At 45.7% G+C, this 23,429-nt stretch overlaps 1 protein-coding gene across 3 annotated transcripts in view; it reads right to left on the reverse strand.

The window, feature by feature from the left end:
• The window catches only part of LOC144175845 (N-acetylglucosamine-1-phosphotransferase subunits alpha/beta-like), a 93,027-nt gene that overhangs the window by 62,936 nt on the left and 6,662 nt on the right, over positions 1-23,429 (reverse strand). For 2 of the 3 annotated variants that reach the window (XM_077704860.1, XM_077704859.1), the window contains exons 4-7: positions 18,040-18,227; positions 11,908-12,110; positions 8,591-8,734; positions 4,596-4,637 (exon numbers count right to left, since the gene is read on the reverse strand). In XM_077704860.1, the coding sequence (XP_077560986.1) occupies positions 4,596-4,637; positions 8,591-8,734; positions 11,908-12,110; positions 18,040-18,227 (577 nt within the window). The remainder of the gene's footprint in view (positions 1-4,595; positions 4,638-8,590; positions 8,735-11,907; positions 12,111-18,039; positions 18,228-23,429) is intronic. The other variant, XM_077704862.1, reaches the window with a different exon arrangement.

Genomic DNA, 23,429 nt, shown 5'->3' on the forward strand with positions numbered 1-23,429 from the left:
TCTTCAGAAAAGTGAAGGCACAGAAAGGAGTGGTACGCTCGGAGCAAGCAAAATGTCCACAGACTGGGTAAACTTGGTGGCTCTCTCTAGATATATAGATGTGGTGTGGGCCACCAAGGAATGTCAGAGGATAATTGCACTCGATGGCACTGTTGTAGAAGTAGAGGTAGATGAAGCGCACGTGGCACTGTAGCGTGCAATAAAAGAAAGAGGAAGCATGGTATGGGCATCTTGACTCTTCCTTCCCTTCTTCGACAAAGCTACCTTGTCACAGCTATCAGCCACCATGTTTTGTTGTAAGCAAACAGGCGGCTTGGCAGAACTCACCATCATCATCATCATCATCTGCTTATTCACTCGCAAGCAAAAGCTTGCAGAGTACTGCCAGAAAGGTTGCATGGCCTGAGCGCTAAGATGACTGCATTTGAAAGCTGGTTTGGAAGAGGCTTTGGCCCTGCACACTACTATGGATACTACCAAATTTACTCACATAATGATCGCACCCCTGAAGTTTGTCGTCAAAATTCCTATTTTTTTAATTTCCCGAACAACGAACACACCCTGAACTTGCCGCAGCAGTATGTCGTATGAGTGCCAAGTCTAGCTGATGATGATCGTGCTTCAATCTGTTTCCTTCCCTTTCAAAGCGGACATGGCTAGGTTATTGCCACGGACCTGCCGATATTAGCGATATCGGCAAGCATGCGTTCAATATTGCTGAGGAAGAAACTCTCACTAAATGCACATAATGTGCTCACAAGACAAAGAAAAAAATGCGCTCAGCTTGCTGCGTCGGCCCCCATGTCTGTGTTGATGTCCCACACTGCAACAGCGGCAGCCACTTATTAGTCGCCCTGTAGTCACCTCGCAGTAAACTTGTTCCGGCAGGTTCCGTAATTCATTAAAACACTGCATTTTGCGTCACTTTGCAAACTGGCTGGCGGCAGTGTGTGGAGTTTTTATTATGTTTTATTTATTATTTTCATTATGTTCATGAGACCTATCGTAAAAATTTTGACGCACAACTTGCTTGCCTTTTCTGTGCTGAAAAGCTTTTCGCGAAAAATTTACCCCGCGTAATGAACGCGCCCCTAAATTTGCATCAAATTTTTGGGAAAGGAAGTGCGATCATTACGCGAGTAAATACTAGTTTTAGCCATGGGGTTAGTGCAGTGGTAACACCCTCGCCTCCTGCTCTGGGTACCCGGGTTTAAATCCCAGGTAGACCCAAGTGTGTTCTTTATTTATTTTCTCTTTGAGCAGTGACAAGCTGATGGCGCCACATATGGCCACTTTTTCCATTTGATGAGATATCTAACGCTTTAGCCCTAAACGAGGGCAATTTCTACTATTGTAACACTACAGCAATGGACACAAAATTAAAAAAGAGCGAGATTAGGATGCGTGATTAAGATAACGGGGTATAGCTTTTTTCGTATTCCTCATCACCACTGCTAAAGTCTTTCTGAATGCCCATAAAATTGATATACTAATCTGTGCCATCATGGGAATTTGATAGGGCAGCACTTACAGTAAACGCAGGTCACACTACAGCAAGGCAGTGCCTCCCATGCATTAAGAATACATTTTGCGACTTGCACTATCATCAACTCATTCACTCCCAGGCGCAGCCAAAAGAATTGCTTTCTTTCGTAAAAGCCACAATGTACGGCATCCTCCCCTCCATCCCGCACGACGTTCTTCAAAGAATGCACAGAAAATAATGGCGACGCTGTTCCTGCAGGCCTTAAGGGGGTACACTGGTCTTGAAACAGCTCCTTTTAATTTTTAAGTTAACACTGTGAAACTTGTCAGTCTTGCTGCTTTTTTCAAAACCATTGATTTTAAATATGCCATTATTTTTTCAGCTGGTCAATTAGTTCCCAAGATAATTACAGATAACTACTAGTCATTTTTGGGCAAACACAATAGACAAAACAGTGTTGGTCACAAAACTGTAATCTTTGTATTTTCCAATACTATGAACCCTGGTGAGTGCAGTAAGAGAATCGGTTTTTTGATGCAGAGCTCAGGACTAATTTTACAGCTCATTAAACTTTCGCGGCACCAGTGGCAAGGAACCATTTCGAACGCCCATTTCAAACACCAAAGTTTAATGAAATGTAAAATTAGTTCCAAGCGGTGCATCAAAAAAACGATTCTCTTATTGCATTCACCAGGGTTCATAGTCTTAGAAAATACAAAGATTACAGTTTTATGACACACACACTGTTTTGTCTATTGTTCCTCCGAAAATTGCTAATTATCCCTAATCATCTTGGAAACTAATTGACCAGCTGAAAAAATAATGGCACATTTGAAATCAGTAGGAAAAAAGCAGCAAGACTGACAAGTTTCACAGTGTTTACTTAATAATTAAAAGGAGCCATTTTAAGACCAGTGTACCCCCTAAACCTCCTGCTAAGGAGGCACTGTCTCGACTACGGATACGGATTCTGGCTATTCTGAAAGCTTCCTGCGATGACAGTGCCTGTGCCGTAAATGATACATTGCACCGTGTCCTCGTGTGTTATGCAATTAGATTAGTGACATTTTAAGAACATTTGTTTTTTCTTTTTTTAACTTTTGTGATATTTTAAAACCTTGAACCGATCAAAAAAAGAGTCGTGTTATACTTGAAGCCCAGTTCTGAACATTGGAAGCACAAAAATTTGCAGGAAAGAAAAAAAAAAACCCCACTTTATAAACATGTAAACACACCAATGTATACCGTATTTACTCGCATAATGAACCCACTCGCGTAATGAACCCTCCCCCCCCCCCCCCTTTTCTTGTTGAGATTTTACTTTTTTGTCACTGAATAAAAAATGCGGCGGTAATATGTTTTTATTTCAAGCATGGTTGCTCATGCTGTAGGCAATCGCAGTAACTTGATATCGTGCTACAGTACGCGCAGAAATGCTAAAAATGCATTCCAAGAAAAACAAATCTCATCAGTAGCCGGAGACGCGAGCACGAATGCCGTGGCTTAGAATTTAAAAATTGCGCATTTGCGGTGCGCCACCTGTTGAATGCAAAACAAACCTTGCGCCATAAAAACGTTGCGGCAAGCGAATAAACCACCAAACGTACTCCGCACTCCTTCTCTGCTATTTGATGTTTAATCTTGTTCCGCCGGCGTGCGAACAAAGCACTAAACGTACTCCGCAGTCCTCTGCTCTTGCTGTGACGCGAATTCGCCATTGCGCTCCGTGGTTTTGTTGTTCAGCTGTGTTCCAACCTTTTTTTGTGGTCCTGCTGCGCGGCGTTTTAAACTATGGTGGCGGAGAATGCTCTGCACATGGAAATGGTGCAGCTGTGTGGCACTTCGGTGTTGACCCAGTGCGTGTAAGCTACGGGCGAAAACGAGAGGTTTTCAGGCGGTGAACAGGGGTCGCCGTGTGTTTCCAGGGCCCAAAGGATGCCGGCGTCGGAAAAAAAATTTTGGAGTGCCTTGACGGCACGGAAGACGGGGCCGACAACAAAAGTGCCGCCGCAAGCGACTTCAGTGAGGAGGGAAGCTCCATGGCGAAGGGGGACGATGACGAGTTGCAAATAAAATATAAATTTCATTACATAATTACCTACGTGCTTTTACGAAAATGGTAAGGCTCTGACAGCGCTTCTCTTAGCAACTGTATAGTATGAAATTTCAACTTTTACAAATCTCTTGCAATTTTTTTCCCGCATAATGAACCCTCCCCCCAAATTCACGCCGAATTTTCCGGAAAAAAGTGGGTTCATTACGCGAGTAAATACGGTATTTAGCAGGAACTTGTTTTGTGCAACGTTCATCCATGTTAGGCTTCTTTACACAGATGGGCTGTTGTGTGGAGAAGACAACTCAAGAACGTGTGCTCTGCGGTTAGAGTGGAAGCTTGGCCAAGTTGGCGATTCATTATCGACACGACCGGACAGTGCAAAAGGCGAGGACCATAGGGAAGACAAAAGGCAGGTGGTGACTTATACTGAAAGGCACTGACTTTCTGCTTGTGTTTGTGTACAATGTATAAATTTCAGACAGTTTGTTTGTAAAGCTTAGTTTAAGTCAGCGACTGTCTTTTCTTCTTCCTTGTGGCCTCATCTTTTTCAGTCAATCCTGCGTGGTTAGGTTTGGAAAATGTGCATGTCTTGAAGCAAGGCCAGCTCTTATTGTTTTGTTACTTCTAACCTTTGAATTTGCGACAAAAGAAGAAGTAGCACATCCTGAACAATCGCTTTGAATTGAATTGCAAATGCTATTTGTAAAGTACTCAAAGCTTCCATTTTTCACACAACTCTACCCATAACACTTACCGTAAATGCACCAGAGCTATGTCAACCAAAGATTTTTATTTTTTCCAGAGGCAGGAACTCTAGGTTTTATTTTGCGCCGTTAACCTGACAACAACTTTTACAAAGAGAACGGAAAAAATACTTGTAAAATAGCCCCACACAGAACAAATAGGATGCAGGTCGTTCAGATCAACAGCTCGTGAGTCAGAACATGTAGTTTTCTGCTTTAACAAGAAGTGATGAAGCAGTGAACTTCCAAACACCGACGAAAACAAAGGAAACGTGGAAGCAACCTGAGCAAGAACAGAAGGAGAACTTACATCATTGTCGGCAAACCGGCTCGCCACGAGGTCTTCATTTTCCTGCAAAACGTGTTTCAGGTAAGTCCAGCGCTCTGGATGCAGCATGCTGTCTCAGCGCCAACTAAGAGTTAGATGGGCCAAGTTCAGCACTGTTAGTCAAACTAACCATAAGGCACCAGAGCTAGCAACACTCTCAGGACACAGCCGACAGAATGAACAGAAATTCAAAATCCAAGACAGCAGCGAACTCAGGCCAAGCTGCTCGAAACTACATTCCAATGCCGCAAGATTTTTAAGTTGCCATGTCAATACCCTGGCTACAAACATGTTGGTTTCGAAAAACAAAAATTACCATTTGCCCAAATGAAGCCATTCAGCTACAAGTTTGCTTTGTGGCCACAGGGCCACATTTTGTGGGGGTCTTATAACTATTACTTGGCATGAAAACTTCCCCATATAGACATTCGAGTAAAACAAATGATACATCCCCAAGCAATACCTCCACTAATCTAAAAAAAAACCAGTGGGCTGGCTCTCGGGGAGAATTTCTTGGAGTCTCTAATGCCCAGATGTTAGAGAGAGAGAGAGAGAGAGAGAGAGAGAGAGAGAGAGAGAGAGAGAGAGAGAGAGAGAGAGAGAGGGAGGGGGAGAGGGAGGGGGGACACTTTTATTTGAGCCACGGTCACTAAGGGTTTGTGGTGGCTGGGCAAAGGCCAGCCACAACTTTGATAGCCCTACATACTGTATTTTCGCTCGTATAACTGGCACCAAAAATGCGGAGATTTTAGTGGCAAAGTAGGGGTGCGGATAATACACGGGGTTTTTCCTTTAGTGCAGCTTCACGGCAATGCACGTTGTGCCGGGAAGCTCCTACGCAGTAACACTGACTAAGCCTTCCATGGCAGCGCTTGTGAAAAATGTACAAGGACGAGGAAGAAAAAACAAGGACGAGCGCACTCTAACAACTGAACCTGATTAGTGAATTGTGACTTTCGCCTTGTAGCCACTGTATTCTACTCGCTAAATATTCTACTTTGAGTGTACTCCACTTGCTGTCTACACAGCACGTGATGTGTTGCTTGAGCAGTAGCTTTGGTGCAGCCTTTCCGGTATCCAATGTGTGGGCAACGCGCGAGGATTTTTTTCTTTTCCGGGAGGCTGAAAGTGGGGGTGCGGATTATATGCAGGGGCGGGTTATATGCGCGGAAAATACGGTACCCAGAACCTCCCGATTCACTTGGCTAGAGCATCCCCAGCTCGCTGCTGGAGTTTTGAGGGAAGGGATCACAAGGGCAAGCCCACACGGAATGTTCCGAATGGCGCGTTGGCGGCATTGGGGGCAAGTGGGAGATGGAAAAGATGAGGGTTGGATGTTGTAGACGAGCTTTGCACGGGAAAGAATCCATTAGCAAGACTGGCCAGGAGAAATGTTTGACAAGAGAGGGAGGAATGGGCAGGGGGAAAGTATACGACGAGAGAGTCTGCAGTGCTCCACAATGTCACTGAACGTGTTTAGAACTTCTATGGAGGAGCGTGCGCCGTGTCGGGGGACGACGCTCACACCAGCATGGAATGCGAGATTGCGATCAATGGCATGGGCAAGTTTGTTTCCCAGCAGGCCAGTGTGAAACGGACCCACACCAATTCCACCATCTTTGGAGGTGCCTTATGCCCCTGTCACACGGCAAATCTAGTCATTCAAAGTGAATGACATTAGCTGCTAATGGCATTCGGTTTGGCCGTGCGGGATTGCGCGGCAAAACAAATGCCATTTGATAGTGACAGCGGTGACGATTAGCGAGCTCGCAAAACCGCAAAATTATATTTCAAGTGCATCTAGAATATTCTCATGCATAATATTTAAAAAAAAAAAAAAAAGGATTATTCTTTAAAAATAAAAATGACAATCACCAGTTTAGGTGACTTCAGTAGACATCACAAGCCGAGATAAGACCACAAAAAATCCGCATTGGGGACAAGATTTTCTTTTTTGATAGTACTTGTTTGTCCTTGTTTATTTGAAAAACAGCATGAAGGGTGAAATATGAGTTTACTAGCAGTTTCTAAAAACAGTATTTTTTGGATTATTACTGAACTTTCTCGTCTAGGAACGCGCCACTGCTGTCGAGGCTACGCATTTGGCTGCTGAATGAGCTCCTGAACCTCAGTTAGCCGCTAAATGTCATTCGGCATTCTCGAGTAGCAGCGAATTAATGACATTTAGAGCAAATGACATTTGCTCTAAATGTCATTAGATCTGCCGTGTGACAGGGGTATTACTCTGGACGATGCGGAGTGCTTTAGAAGAGATAGTCCCCCGTATAAAATGCAGCAGGGCCAGCTTGGAGTCAGTGACTATCTTGGGCGGTTGGTCGTTGTGTGAGGGCCAGTGCAATGGCCACTTCCTCTGCAGTCGTGGGTAAGGTATTCAAGATGGCGATCATGCTGAGGGGGGTGCTAGCGGAGTTGCGCGTGACCACCAGAGCGTAGGCGTTGTGATGGCGAAATACAGTACACCACTTCCAGCCATTTTGCCAGTTGCCCGTCCAAGGCACGTGTACGGGCTTGGTGGCATACTGAGTTGTGTTTGGGGTCTCGTGAAGATGTTTTCCTGAATTTAAAGGGGAATAGGCATGGAACTTTCAGCTTGTAGGAACAGTGGAATGCCTTGATTAGCAAGAATAGACTTGCCCGCTTCCGTTAGCTCTAAGCGATTCCTCTGTGATGATAAATGCGTTTCAACTAACTCGTGCGGGTGTTGAAGGCTCTGAGCTGGAGCAGACACAATTTGTGGATGCATTAGGGGGGATCTCCAGGGCTGCGCAGTAGACCTTGCAGGTGAGGCCATAGATCTTGTTCAGTTCGACCTTTGACACTTGTATATACGGCAGGGTATATGGGAGGCGGCTGATGAAAAAAGAGTGCACTAGGTGAAGGTGGTCATGTTCATCTAGTCCATGGTGTCGGTTGGTTTCCACGCCCTGTAATCCAGTCATGAGCGAACAATGCACGTGGAATTAAACTGTTGTGCCTAATGCCCTGCATGTCTCACCATGGAACCACAGAACCTCGCAGCTGCAGCAACCAGAGTTATGACAACCTCGTAACTCTTTCACCTCTGTAGCAATGGGCACCACTTCTTTTCATTTTCTACAACCCCCTTTCCCAAGTAGCATGAATCTCTCTCTCTCTCTCTCTCTCTCTCTCTCTCTCTCTCTCTCTCTCTCTCTCTCTCTCTCTCTCTCTCTCTCTCTCTCTCTCTCTCTCTCTCTCTCTCTCTCTCTCTCTCTCTCTCTCTCTCTCTCTCTCTCTCACGCACGCACGCACGCACGCACGCACACACGCACTAGTCATACAGTTCTGGTTGGTTTCAACCATTGACAATTGACAAGATGGAACGTGACCCAAAACCATCAGAGCCGAGTCTACAAAGCAGTCAGAATTTAAAATGGAAAACTCTGAAGACGCTGCAGCATATCTTAGAAGTTGTAGAAGTAAAAGCAGTATAACGCATCAAGTTGAATGCCCCCGAGTGCTTCTTTTGGTACTGTGCTGTTTGCAGAACGCAGAACAGCACTGGGCGTTGGCCAGTATGCACTCAGATCCGAAGCCAGTGTGGGGGGGGGTTAGGGAGCCACTTTGCTGCTACAGGCAGAGCCTGCGCACATGCCGCTGAATGTCCACACGCTAGGAACACGGTGCAGCCATTGGATTCTCTTCTTTCCGAATTTGCTGTATCTACGCCCACCGTCTAAACCTGGAGCCAAGGTCGGTCATCCTGCGTTTCACTAACATTGTTTCTCCCTTCCTTTTGAGACGAGGAATGACACACCACCCCTCCAGTCTAAGAGACAATGCCGTGCCAACCACTCCACACAAAGGAGGGGGAGAAGAGACGCAGATGCCAGCTTTTTCACCCAACCGGGTGTTGAATGCTTTCGAGTTAAAAACGCCCCCTGCCCCTCCAGCAGTTGCGTGACACTCGCTTGCTGCTCTAGAACACAGCAGCTCACCGAGAGGGGCTCGAGGACAAGTGACACCCGGCTGATGGTGGCCAGCCGGGCCTTGAGGGACATGTTGGCCTTGGCTATGGCATCCGTGGCCGCCCTGCCCGAGGTCACCACCAGGGCCAGGCTCTCCTCCTCATACAGGTACACCTGGGCAGCCCCGGGGTAGCACCACTCAGGACGAATCAGGGCACAAAGAATGTCGGGTTTGAAAAGGAACAAAGGCAGGCCTGGCCCTTAAAACACAGCACTGAGACATTACAGGAAGGAAGTATATAAAAAGTAAGAGCGAAATTCAAGGGCAAATGAAAAAGTCCTGAGCCACTTACTGTACTACAAAATTTTTGAAGTATGCAGTGACGTTTCCACTAATGTCAACTCATTTGAACTACTATGTGCTTTTGAAATTGCTCATGACTGCTCAGTACCGAAATTAGCGTGTAAATGTATTGAATACTGAACTGGCGTGTTGAGACTACATCATTAAGGAGTCTGCTGACAATAGCTGGCGTCACAGTACTCCAAAAAAGGTTTTTTTTTCTCTTGTATTTACAAGGAAAAAATAAACAAGCTGCACAGCACCATCCCTGTCGTAAGCTTAAACTCTTTCTTTTTTTATCATATCAGAGCTTTCCCGGTGACCCTCATACCAATACGCATGTCCGGAGAGCCAAGTTAATTGCACAACGCAAGTCAGTTTTTATTCATCTCACCTGGCAACTGTTTTGACCATTTATTACCACTTTTCATGTTTTAAGCAGTGAAATATTTCCCTTTCACAATGCATAAAATCTCTCATCAGTCCTGAAGAAATGACAAGCACTGTGATTAGTTGTGTTACTTGGGCCAAACTATTGCGTGCTGATCATTGATTCTTGCAATATCGCGTGCGGTGATGCAAGAATCATACATCACATGAATTGCACGAGTAAACTGATCATGAAGTGTCATGACGAGCTTAGCATGAGCAAAAGACCAAGTATGCAAGAAAAGACCTTCTTTTCTTGCACACTGTGTCTCATTCTAGAGTTTTGTCACTTTCAAGTAATCGTAGTGCATATGTCTCCTCAAGGTAAAAAAAAATAAATAGTGGTGCAGTCCAATCTCGCTACAACCAAATTTGTGGGACATGCAAAAAACTTTGTTGAAGCGAAAATTCGTTGAGGCAAAATCTGCCCCAACAAACCACAGAAGGGCAAGAAAAATAGCCCTGTATATTTCTGCATCATTTGCAGCATTTGCAGCAATGGTTCGAAAACGGAGTGACGCACAATAATGTCGTGTTTATTCTGATAACAAACATACTAATGGTGATCTGCTTTTTACCTGCACGCAAAGAGCAAAGAAATACAGGCACAAAACATATTGCTGCACAACAAGACTAACTACTTGCACATAGCTGCTAGGTTGCCCCCTGTCGCTTGTGGCAGGAGCAGTGCCGTTATCTTGTCCTCTGACTGGGCACGGCAGCAACTGACTTAGCAGGCAATCCCCGCACACTTGCATTTAACGCGACCGCCCGCTCACGACTAAGATAGGATAATGTGAGTTCAAGACTAAACACGAAAAAAATTAATTTTGCTTTTGACTTTGAAGAATTGTAGAAGGAAAACTGCAAGGACAGCGGCTCAGAACGCATACATGACGGCGCAGCGACAGCAGCAGAGCACATTCGTGTGATTTCACCTGGATACGGATTGGCTGTAGCTTCAGCTTGGCAAACCGGGCCTGCGCCTCATGTAAAGATGGCCAGCCACATCATACTAACCAGCAAACAATGGCGTCCACCTATGAGTTAGTTTTTGTTTTGGGTGGTGGTGTGGGCACACGGCGCATGTTTTTGGTGAAACTAAATGTCCTGACTGAATAAGAAGTTATAGATAGCTGGTGTTTATGCTTATTTTATTGTAAAACAAATGTTCAAGCCCAGCCCCAATGAACGAAAATTTTGTTGAAGTTGTGGCGAGGACTTTTGGTTCGTTGTGGCGAGGACTTTGTTGCATAGACTTCTATGGCTAACTGATGGGGAATCGGAAATATTTCACTGAAGCGTAAATTTCATTGAAGCGGAGTTCACTGTAGCGAGGTTCAACTGCACTGCAACTTCTGCACAAAAAATGCTAGGCAATAAAAATATGGTGGCACAATGTCCAAAACCCCAGACACAACACTGATAAAGTGGGCCTGTGGGCTTCACACGGCTTTTTTTCGCATTACCGTATTTTCCAGTCTATAAGTCACACCTTTGTATATGTCGCACCCCCCTCAAAATAAAAGTTTTTCCGGAAAAAAACGTATATAAGTCGCACCAGCGTATAAGACGCACCGGTGTACAAGACGCACTTGTTAGGTAAACTCATAGTGAATCAGATCGTTTGAAAGAGCGGTGAAAATACATGGTTGCGTCGGCCGCCGCCTATCAACGCATCGCCCGGTAAGAAGGGCTAGACACGTGCATATACCGTCCAAAGTCTAGACAGAACTAACTTCTCAAAAATGGTTTATTGATACACACAGATGGCATGTACTTAGAGACGACGTTTAGGCAAAACCATCGAAGTCTTCTTCCTCCGACTCGCTAACAAACAATTCAGCAACTTCAAGTGGGAGTTCCACCGGCACATCGGTGTCGTCCTCCGACTCAATGATGTCTTCTTCGCCAACATCGTCACCACTCGCGGAACGGATCATTCCGGCCTTTATGAACCCGGCTACAACTGTTTTTGTAGAAATGGAGTCCCAAGAGTCTGAGACCCATTTGGGCACCTCTCCAAACGGCGCGCGTCTTTTGCGCGCTGTCGTAAATCAGCGCAATAAAGGTGTCATGGCGGACGGAAGTGACGCGACCGGAAGCGGCCCGAAAATCGAAACTTATCAGCAAGCTGTCATTTTAAAAATTAGCAGCACGTTTACCTCCTTCAGAGTAACTCTCTGTAATAATTCATAAGCTGCATTTTGTTTTTGCAACCCAGTTTGATGTTACTTTGAATTTATTCTGAACTGTAGTTAATGCACATGGCGTAAAGTGACGCGCGGTTGTCACAGGCCATTATCATTGTTTTTTACTAAAAAAAGCTGCAAATTCTTTGTTTTAACATCCCGAAGCGACATATGGGCTATGAGAAACACCGTAGTGATGGGCTTCAGATTCATTTAGACCATAGAGCTGTCTCTCTTAACGTGCGCTGGCCACACGCAGCTGTCGCGAAACGGATTTATCCCATACATAAGTCGCACCGGTGGATAAGACGCACGTACGAAAATTAAAAAAAAAAAACGCAACTTATACATCGGAAAATACGGTATGTGACACTGTAACTAACCTTGACGACACCGCCTTGCATGGCATACGACAGCTTCTCGCCAACCTCGGCCCCACTCACGCCCTCGGGGATCCCCGAGACCATGAGCATGTCGTCCAGGGGCACGGTGTTGCTGGCCGCCGCATCGGCCGTCACAAACGTCATCCCCGTTGAGACGTTCCTCCCGGACACCAGCACGTGACCATCGGCGGCCGACTGCTTGGCTGGAAACACAACGTCCCGTTGATGTCACTTTTCTCGAACAGGCAGTGAAACGAGTCAGGTTGATCGGTGTCACAATTTTCTCGCTTTCTTTTGCCCCCCCCATTAAGACCCCCTAAAAAGGTACTCACCTACGGAGCAGAAACTTGGAGGCTCACTAAGAGGGTTCAACTTAAATTGAGGACGACTCAGCGAGCAATAGAACGGAAGATGATAGGTGTAACGTCAAGCGACAAGAAGACCGTGGAGTGGATGCGAACAAACACGTGTTAACCCATTCGCTTCCAAAGCCGGCGATCCGCCGGCCGCGTTCGTCAAGGCCAAACTGCGATAAACCGGCGGTTCGCCGGCCCCCAGAAAAACCATTGCTTTTAAAACACCCCGGTAGAAGGCGCTACCCTCTGCTCTGTGTCTGGTTGTTTTGTCCTATTCACACCAGATGGACATAGTTGTCCAGTAAAGTCGACCTTGGTTGTCGAAAAAAAAATTTGGCGGGTATTTTGGCTCCCGTTTCTCTTTCGAGTTGCTCGCCGCTTGAAGCATGGCGTCGCGAAAGAAAAAAAGCCTTACGTGCGACGAAATTCTCGAGCTGGTGTTTCAAAGTGAAGAAGAAAGCGACTCTGGGGACGACACAGAAGTTCTCTCCGACCAAGGAGGCAGCAGTGACGAGAGTGACTCCCACAACGACAGTGATTGTGAAAGCGAGGTGAGTGTACATCAAGGCGGTCTCTCCAACCCACCACCTTCAAAGAAGTCCAAAAATGACGACTGGAAGTGGGAGGAAAAAGACAGTTCTGAAACTGTCACCAAACTGCCTTTTAGCGGATGTGCTGGTGTGAAGCGATCGATCGAACTGAAAGTAGGTGACAGTCCACGAGCAGAAGAATTGTTCAACGCCCTCATAGGAGACGATTTTTGGGAGATGATTTCCAGGCACACGAACGCTTATGCAAAGGAAAAACAGGCTTCCAACCCGGACCCCACATGGCATGATACGACACCGGGGGAGATGAAAGTTTACTTTGCGCTTTGTGTACTAATGAGCCAGGTAAAAAAGAGCAGCATACAGGCGTATTGGTCGCAAAGAAGTGTTATTAGCACACCATTTTTCGCGACGGTGATGCCAAGGCAACGTTTCTGGGCGCTCTCCCGGTATCTACACTTCTGTGACGACAACCTCACCGCAAGTGATGACAAGCTGGCGAAGTTACGACCTGTACTGGACAACATACTCAAGTCCATCGGCAGTGCCTACTCTCCAGAAGAAGGTCTCACTGTGGATGAGAGCTTGATGAAGTTTCGTGGTAGTCTCGCATACGTTCAATTCAACCCGTCAAAACGCGCCCGTTTTGGCGTGAAGTTTTATAAGCTGTGCGAATCTGCTAGTGGGTACTGCCTCAACTTTTCTGTATATACAGGAAAAAGTAAGCATACGGCCGCTACCATTGGAATGTTGTGTAGTGAGGCTGTCGTCATCAACCTTTGCGGCGATCATCTCGCGGATGGTCACACGATCTACATGGACAATTGGTATTCCTCACCCTTCCTTTTTCTTCAAATACACGAAGCCGGATCTAACGCCGTGGGTACTGTTAGGGTGCATCGCAAGAACATGCCCAAAGAGCTAAAAAAGACAAAGCTGAAAAAAGGCGAGTGCAAGGCCTTTTTCTCCCAAGGCATCATGGCCTTGACATGGCAGGACAAGAAGCCGGTCAACATGCTTTCTACGTGTCACAAATCAGCCAATGTGACTGATACCGGCAAGAAGAAACGCCACAATGATCTGCCGGTTTTGAAGCCCCAGGTTGTGCAGGACTACAACCGTGGAATGGGAGGTGTCGATCGAGAAGATCAACAGCTCGCTTCCTTCCCCATAATGCGTAGGTACGCAAAGGGATACAAGAAAATATTTTTCTACATCATGGACATCGCTGTTTACAACAGCTACATCTTGTCAGCCAAGATTACGGGAAGGCGAGCCAGCTACACAGACTGGAAAGTCGACCTGGCGGAGCAGATGATCGAAGAGGCTGTGTTGCCGGGCTACCGGCGTCGAGGCAAATTTCCTGTCGGTGACTCACCAATGCGACTAGAGGCCTGTGAGTGGGCTCACTTCCCTCGGCAAACACTCCCGAATACCATCAAGTCAAACCCATCAAGGCAATGTCACGTCTGCAAAGCCCAGGGCAAAAAGAGCGAGAGCAGGTGGGAGTGTGAGAAATGTGGGGTGGCACTTCACATGCCCGTCTGCTTTAAGATCTTCCACACACGCAAGGTTTTCTGACTGCAGTGCTTTTCGAACTATTTCTTGAACAGAATAAAACAAAAAGTGTTGGTGTGCGATTTAAATAGCCGGAGTTGTGGAGGTTTCTTTACGGCGGCGTAGAGGGCCGCTCGTGCCACCGAAATTTGCGCAGTACAGCACGCGGGGACGGGCGTTAGAGCGGCGGAAGCGAATGGGTTAAGGACATATTAGTAGAAATTAAGAAGAAGAAATGGACGTGGGCAGGGCACGGTAATGCGAGGGCAAGATAACCGTTGGTCATCAAGGGTAACAGAGAGGGTCCCTAGAAAAGGCAAGCGTGGCAGGGGGCAGCAGGAAGTTAGGTGCGCAGGTGAGATCAAGAAGTTTGCAGGGATAGAGTGGTCGCAGTTGGCACAGGACCAGGACTAGGTCGCGGCACTATCCAGGGCGCAGTCATATCGCCACTTATGGTTAATCTGACTATCCTTACAATACCACAAAAACCGCCAGCACGATGCCCCAGCCTATACGCAAATGACATTGCGCTTTTGGAGATCCATGGGAAAGGCCTTTGCCCTGCAGTGGGCGTAGATAGGCTGGTGGTGGTGGTGGTGGTGGTGGTGATGGTGATTATGATGATGAAAAGCTACACTATTACAGTCGGGAAGTAGTTCAGCAGTTCAGCAATGCACTCCTTCCTTGAGAATTCTAAGCTTTCCGAACTTCCCGTGCTAACGTAGAAGGCAGTGCCCCAAGGATGGCTTTCTGCACCAGACATACGCACACACTTTTTGATTTTGGAAGCACTACTGGGCAACTTCTTGAAGATATGATGACCTCATGTGTGGTTCACGTCCGTACATGTGTGCCCTAACCCCAATGGGGAACCAAGTCGTAAACAACCTGTCCATGCCATGGTGATGAGCATGTTGAGGAGGAGATTTTGAAAAGGAGCAAGATTGCAGTGCCATCTGCTCTAAAAGAAAAAGCACTGTTCTGAATTCCCTCATAAACACACACTCTGCACGTTTGTTGTCATGGATTTCCTTTGTGTGCTTAGCTTTCTCACAAAACTTCCCTGTTGTGCAGAAAAGACATCATACCACCGCGTACCGTGCAGTGAAGTCTGTAAAACGTGCCTGCCTCACGTTAAAGGGCCCTTTTACACATATCATTGTCCACAGTTTCTGAATAGAAAAAAACAATATGTACTTCATATTGTAAAAGTTTATTGCAAAACGAATCAAACAGCACCACAACCTAGGAGTTATATTCAATGTTTCAAATATTCACACCATGTTCTCATCCTTGTCTAATTAATAAAGCTTACTAAGAGTTGGGCCAGTTCACACCCATATAGAATAATAAGTCGTGCTGTTGTTACAGTCAGAGTTAAAAATGGGAACTTTTAAAATTACTTGTCTAGAGTCATTCTTCAAACTTCTTATAGTGACTGTACCTGTAGCTGCAACAGTATCCCTCTGATAATCAAAAGCTGTTGCCACTGAGTAAGCTGCTCCTGAAAAACTAGACAATTAAAAGAAACTCTTTTGTTGTTTTTAATGTCTTGAACTTCTGGAGCACTGTGCTAAGAATAACAGTACTAAGTACTGTGAGCAACTTTATTTTCACAAGAGCCACCCACATATATATATTTTTCCACTTCTCACAAATCATAAACCATTTCCAAAAAACTGGTCCTACGAACAATTTGCGCACAATTTTACCCAACTTCCACAAAAAAATTCTTCGGGGCACTCAAGCCTTCTTGCATGTTTTGAGGGCAAAAGCATTATTGCTCCCTGTCGCGATACTTATTAAAGCCTTCTTAGCTGCAGCATCGTGTTTGTGCCTCTTTCTTCGATTTCATTTCTCCGTCTTTTGGCGCAAATTACTTCCGACAGGCAGAGAGGGCAGCACTTCACGCCAAAGCTTCCGCAGAATCAGAGTTTTCACCCATTTTACTCACGTGACATCGTGTTCACCTGTAATGTGATACGACGTCAGTGACATCCTGTTCCGCCGTTAATGGTGCACCAAGAAAGCATGGTGGTAACGCACCCAGCTCAGACTCTGGAGACCCAGGCTCAATTCCCATACAAACTGAAAGGAGCCATGAAGACAAAATACAAGTTGGGTTTTATTAGAAAGACTGCTTAGTCCCGATAACAATGATACCAATATCATTGCAATCTTAGAACAAATAACGGAGATGCTAAAGAAAACGTGTGAAGCAGTCGCGACCCCCTAGCCAATTTCCCGCAACTTTTCTATGACGTCACGGAACCTTGTTTGTGCGATTGGTGGCCGCCTAACTGACCTGTCGTGACGACACATGACTGGATGTCTGTAATGGGGCCTCTAGTTCCATTTGACCGCATCACTTGAATGCTAACGTGCAGTTAGCGCACTGAAAATTATGTTTTATTGTTGGCCCGTATGACGTCATTCTTGCTTATAACACGTCACTGTGGCGCAAAATTTGAAAGTTTTTAAATACTTCTTGCTTTTTTTTCATTAAAAAACATCTTTTGTGGCTCTAATAGAACTGAGTGAGATACTGAATCCTAGTTCTTTCAAATTAAACGAAGCTGTATTTTCTCTTCATGGCTCCTTTGAAGGAGCCATGCAGACAAAATACAGGTTTGTTTTATTTGAAAGATTGTGTGTTTTATAGCGCACCCCCCCCCCCCCCCCCCGACTTGTCCGGAAACAAGTGATGCTGTATTCACTCTGAAATTAATCAATCTAAGTTGAAATTTTGATTCTCCTGCCAAATCGTGAGTTTTCGTGACATCTGCAATGAAGTCATAACGGGCGCGCATTCAGATGAAATTCCACTGTGTTATTCGGCGCTGCAGCTTTGCTTGCCGCCAAACTTCCCAAATGGCGTTACCGTACTCAGCCATGGACCATCGCCTGCCGTTGCTTTGTTTTTGACCGTATTTACATCTTACAGTAGAACGTAATCATTTCATGAAACACGGGGTATGATCGACAAACAGGATAACGTAAGGCAACGTCGCTTAAGCCTATCGGCCAGTGTCGCGTAAGACAACTCTAAAGCGGTGGACCGCTATGCGACCAAAACAAGCATAGTGCACCCAGTACCAACCACAGTGCGCATCGGTACTTCTATGTTTACGTGTATTTTCTAACTTTCGTTGCTCACCCCAACATTCTTACTGCTATAAGATGAATATGAAAAGCTCGTTCGGCAGGCCCTGCCTAATTTGCGTTTGCTTTTTCCGGCCTCAGCCAATCGCACAGCTGGTACGTATGACGTCGTAGGTTCTGTTGCAGGAAATGAGCGAGTGGGTCGCATGGCCATTCCCTTTTTCCCTAATTATATAGCTTGTTTTAGTGAAGCGTGCGTTGAAAGTGGTGCCAGTATGATTCTAACGCGGCAACCTTTCGAATTAACCAAAACTTGTGTTTTGTCTGCATGGCCCCTTTATTAAACATGTAGTTACTTTGACAGCGGCAGCTGCTTTCTGTACAGAACAGCAACGCCAGTTTTTCACGTTTTCACCAATGAGGCACACTCGCGTTAAAAATACTGGAGCACTCCATTACTTTCAGAGCACACAACCGGACAATGGACCACATGTCGGTTGGACACCGCTGAGCCATGCAAGCTGGCACTGTTAACGCTCATTTCAAAGGAAGGTGCGAAGCGCACACACCTGCGTCCACCGTGGAGTACAGCAGCGCGATGGTGGAGTGGGGCTGCTGCTTGACGGTGTACGAGAGGCGGAAGACTCGCTCGACCTCGCCGGCTTGAATCATGGGCAGCGAAGAGCCGTTTGGGTCGTGCTCCTTGAGGACCACGATGGGCGACACCACGCACATCTTCAGCGGGCAGGCAACTGTGCTGCAACAGCAGGGGTGGGGGCGTTGTTACGGCCAGAGTCCCGTCATTACCAAAAAGACATGTCTACTCAATATGTAGTAGTACCGAAAGAGCTTGCATAAACTGAAAAATTAAAGCCATTCCAGTCAATGTGAAAGCTGTCAGAAGTGCAGAGCAGTGATTCGCCATAATGGGCTGCAGCGCCGTTATCCGCTCAATGCTGCCACCCAACGCATTTCAAATTTCCCGCCTTCACAGTGCTCGCGCGCCCCCTGCCTGAAACGGCGCCAGCGGGAGTTCTGTTCTTTTTGTGCTTGCTTTTTCTCCTGCACGTGCCAACGTTGCACTGCCACCTTTTTTCTTACTATCGTAAAAACCAACCCAACGAGCGTTCCTAACTAAAGGAACGCGGGTACTGCTGGTTAATTATGTATATTTTGCCTCAAATGTACCTGCAGTTTTCTTTGCCCTAAACCACAAGGAGATGTATAACAAGCGCCATCGGTTCACGAGTTTCGAACGCTTGTGACTACATAAACCGCTTGACTTTCAAAGCCTTTGGGTTACGCCGCGACGACAGCTGCTACGACGGGACGCCGCGTGGCTTTACTTGGGTCCAGTGAGCGAGCTACGACGACAAGGCAAGCCGCTAAAGTGCTCTGCACTTAATACCTGCTTGAAAGGTGGCCATGTCAAATCCACGATTAAAATAACTATACCTTTTTTTTCCTCTGGTTCCAGATATTTTTTTTTATGGGCCATTTAATGACGCATTTATTTTCTCAAAAGCAAGCATCCTATTGTGCCGGTATTTTTTTTTTACTGCTAATACCAGAAATTTCTGCCCAAACTTTATATCTGCTGTTAGTTATATGCTTAAGAAGAATTTCACTGCAGTGAATAAGAGGAAGTTCAGTAACTGCGCCAGTCCTAGGCGATGATGTTAAGTGGTGAGCTGTGGAACAAACAACATGCAACAGATGCAGCCTGCTGCCAGGCATCACTTTTACGCATGAGTGCGTATCCCACCTACTTTGAAGATTCACCTCACGGGTGTATAAAATCTTTCAAAAGCACGTACCAGCTGAAAAGAAATTTTCCACTGTATCAGGCCATTGGCATGTGTTGGAGACAGCTACAAAACAAGGGCATCTCAAACAACAATATAAGAAGAAAAAAAAGAGCGAGCACGTCCCCTTTGTCTCTGCCAACTTTCCCACTTGGACCCAAAGATGTATTCGAAGTCATCATACTTAGCAAATGGATGGTCTGCTTGGACAGGTAAGGGCAGCTGAGGGCAGCTTTTGCAAAGCTACATACTGCAAGGGGACAACAGCCCTGAACTGCCAGTGACATACTGTTCCACGCTGGGTCTACAAAGCAGGTTATTCTGTGGACACTGGTAGCTGAGTTATAAGAACTCAACATTGGCAGATTTGACATGGCACCTTTAAATGAACGCAATCTGTGTTCAGATACAGTAAATTGTTTTTATAACAAAGTCTTTAAGGCAAGAAAACAGCTTTGCTAAAGGATATATGTACAGTAAAACCTCGTTGCAAGAGACCCTCGAGGGACCCGGGAAAAGTATCTCTAGTAGCCTTGGTCTCTTGTATGCGATGTTGCTAGCATGGCGAACATAGGAAAACCAACCAAACCGCCTTCATTCAAATGTCTCTTATAACCAAATGTCTCTTGTAACAGTGTCTCTTGTAAAGTGGTTTTACTTTACTTCATTATTAAAAGCAGGGATAATTTACCCTCTCTGTGCTGCACTGGGGACCACGAAACAATTCGAATGAAGCAAGATTGCGAATAAACCTACCCTGTTAAAACGGGCGTTTGCCGCTTTTAAAAAAAGAGCGTTAATCGCATACAATATGAAATTAAGGCTCCTTTTTAAGCATCTGCTCAGACTACCACCAACCTTTTGGCTGAGCATTGGGGAGAGATATAACGAGGAGCTAAGGTGTGAATGTTTATTTATTAAATTAGGTTATTACATAACACTTTCACTGCCACTCCCGAGATAACTCAGCCAACCCCTACCCCCCCTTTGTGTACTCCTGTTGCCTCTTTACCTAACTCCTTGCCACTTCCAAAAAAAATTCGGGTAAAAAGATGGTTGTAGGCATGTCGCACCATTATTGAAATGTCAAATAAACACAGAAATCGTGTGGAGTAAATTTGAGACAACAGATGGAGCACGTTTCCTCACCCACGTCCCTTCGTCTTATCTCAGCAGTGCAGCCATGAGGCCGTTGCGAGTCCAATACGACCAAAGCAACAAAGGGAGTCTCGCTATATCCATGTAAGCTGCCAGCTGCCACCTTGTGTAGTTCATTGTGTTAGACATTATCATACTAAAACGTTTCCCAACACCTGGTCATCCTGATTGATTGATTTTAGGGTTCAACGCGCCGACGCAACGAAGGCGATGATGCGTGCCGTAGCGGAGGGCTCCGGATCAATTTTGACCACCTGGGGATCTTTAACGTGTGCCGAAATCTCGTACACACGAGCGTTTTCGCCTTTCACCTCCATCAGAAAAGCGGCCCCCACGGCCAGGAATCGAACTGCGACCTCATGCTCAGCAGCACAATGCCTTAGCCACTGAGCCACCGTGGCGGGCCATCCCATAGAGTTTCTCAATATCACCTAGAGTGGAAAGTGTCGCTGCGATCGCACGCCGCCATGGGAATTGTGGGTACTGTGGGAATCAGATTGGCAGCAAGTGGCTAGTGCAAAGGACTACGGATTAGGCTTCCCGGGTCTGAAGCGTTTGTTAGTTCTGTTTTCGGGACGCCCTGTTTGACATTCAATGGCTATCACAGACATGTCTAAATAGCAGCGTGATTAGCTCTTAACGCATGTGCTCGCGTTAGCGGGGAGTTTCTTCAGATGATGGGGTGACCACATGCAGCGACGGCGACAAGTGACGCGAAAAACGCAACCCAAAAGGTGCAACAACAGAGTGTACTTGGCGAAAGCGACAAGCGAAAAAAATTAATACACCGCCGCCTATGTCCTCTGTCGTCGTCGCTACAGTTCACTGTATCGTCACTGCCACTCGCCTGTGGGCTGGTTCTGGCCGGAAAAAAGCGAGCGAGGGCCCCGGCGGCCGCTTGCTGTTGTATACCGCTTGCTGCTGTCGCCCACCACTAAATAAGCTTCGCTAGCGCACACTATGTGTTTTCTGCACCCATTAAGTAACAATTTTCGTGTCGCTCGTCGCCGCGTTTACTTACCCCTTGAAGCATGCGCTGCCTTGGACAGGCGCAATGGGGCAACATACATAGTGACTCGACAAGCCAGTATTTATTTGCCATTTGAAGTATTCATGCAATTTCATAATGCTTTTCGCGCGTGCTTGCACTTACTTGCGGTAATAGGCTTCGCCCCTATGATTGTTTATACTCGCTTAGACAAAACAAATAAATACAACGCGATTACATCATTCGTGCATCTCTATGTTGCATCTGCATGATCTGCATCGCCTGCCAAGGCGCGCAGCATACGATAATGAGACTAATGAGATGGAGCAAAAACACAGCCTTAGACAATCTAAATAATTTTTTTCAGCTAAATATTACGAAAAATCAAATAAAACCTCATCCAGTTTGGAGGATGTAATAATTTAAAAATATATATCCGGGACGGCCCGCTGTATCTGGCAGCATAAGCCAAGGCAGGACTTCTACTTTTTTTTTTCTTTGTAACCCCCAAATTTGTTTTGCAACATAAGCCCTCTAACACAGTGCCTTGCAGAAAACAAAATTTGTTGACAGCAGCACTTTTGGCAGCAATTTTTTAAACAAAAACTCAATTTGCGTAGCCATAAAGTCATTGCCGGCCATGCCATGCCGAACTTCCGGCCGAACTACACACTATGGCGGCACTCATGGAGGCGTAGAGCGCTTCCGCCGATTCACGTTGACGCTAGCACCAGATTCCACTCTATGTAAGGTAGTGAGAAACTCTATGGGCCATCCTAATTAGCACGTAATTATATTGAAATTAGTTAAGTATCAAGTGTTTGTATTCCGTACATTTTTTTTTAATTTAATAAGGTAATCCTGAATAAAGTGCTTATACATCCTGCGGAGCATCGTAATGCCTTACTAGCGCCAAATTTCCATTGGGCAAACACAAAAAAATAACTTGGCAGGGAGTGAGGACTAGCCATAAAAATAACTCTGCAGTGAAAAGGTTAATCTACTCATATTTGGCTTTTCCCTAAAACCTGCATTTTTTGCGATCGCCTCTGTTAGTTCTGATCCGCTGTAAACCTGCTACAGCTTTGCTAGAGCACTTGTTATTTCTCAATTTATTTTTTCTTATTTTGTGAGAAAAGGGGAAACGCAGAAAAAAATTGGAATAGGGTCTATTATTGGGATTGATAGCCATGTCATGTGAATTAAGGGGCCTCACAATATCTGAAAATGCCCTGCACACCTGCAATCGAGAACAATAGCTGCCGGCTGTTTGCGTTTCTTTGCAGTCAGTAGGAGTGAAACATGCGACAACGCGGCCACTTAGTAATTTTCACAATTTTCACAAGATGAGCTAGCATGGCTGCTAGTGTGCTTGAGAAATACTTACAGCACGATGGGCCTCCTCTCTGGACAGAAATAAAAACAAAAAAGTATCGTGCAAGCTTTGAATGACCTTATGTTTGCAGTAAAGGACAACAAGTAATATTTCACAAATAAGTGCAGCAATGACAATGCTGGCTTAACAGTACACAAGAGGCAAGAAGCAAGTACACATGTTGTTCTTCTGTACATAAAGATCACCATACAGTAATTAATCACTCATTTTCTGTGCGTGCTTTGAATGCTTTTTGCCGATGTTATTACACGCACAGTCATGTTGTTACTTGAATATGGTGCACTGCATGTTTGTTGCGAATGTAAGCAGCACATATGCTTCTGTGCATATACACTTGGGGCAGAAATAAAGTTATCCTCTGTACTTATGTTTTAAAACATTTTAAGAGTGAAGCCCCTTGGGGCTGGGGCTGTTGGTGTCTCCTGTCGTTGTCGTAATCGTCGTCTCAAGTAGTCACGGTACCAAAACATCGGGAAACTCGTTAACACATTGCGCTAGAACGTAACGCGTACTAAAAAAACACCAGGACTCGTTTACACCTTGTGCTAGAGAGCTCCATAGTTCAAACACAAGAGACTTTCACGGCAAAGTGCCTGTACCCCCCAACGGTTT

The sequence above is a fragment of the Haemaphysalis longicornis genome, unplaced genomic scaffold (assembly GCF_048455015.1).
Source record: "Haemaphysalis longicornis isolate Haplotype H1 unplaced genomic scaffold, Haemaphysalis longicornis Haplotype H1 scaffold_3, whole genome shotgun sequence".
Lineage (NCBI taxonomy): Eukaryota > Metazoa > Arthropoda > Arachnida > Ixodida > Ixodidae > Haemaphysalis > Haemaphysalis longicornis.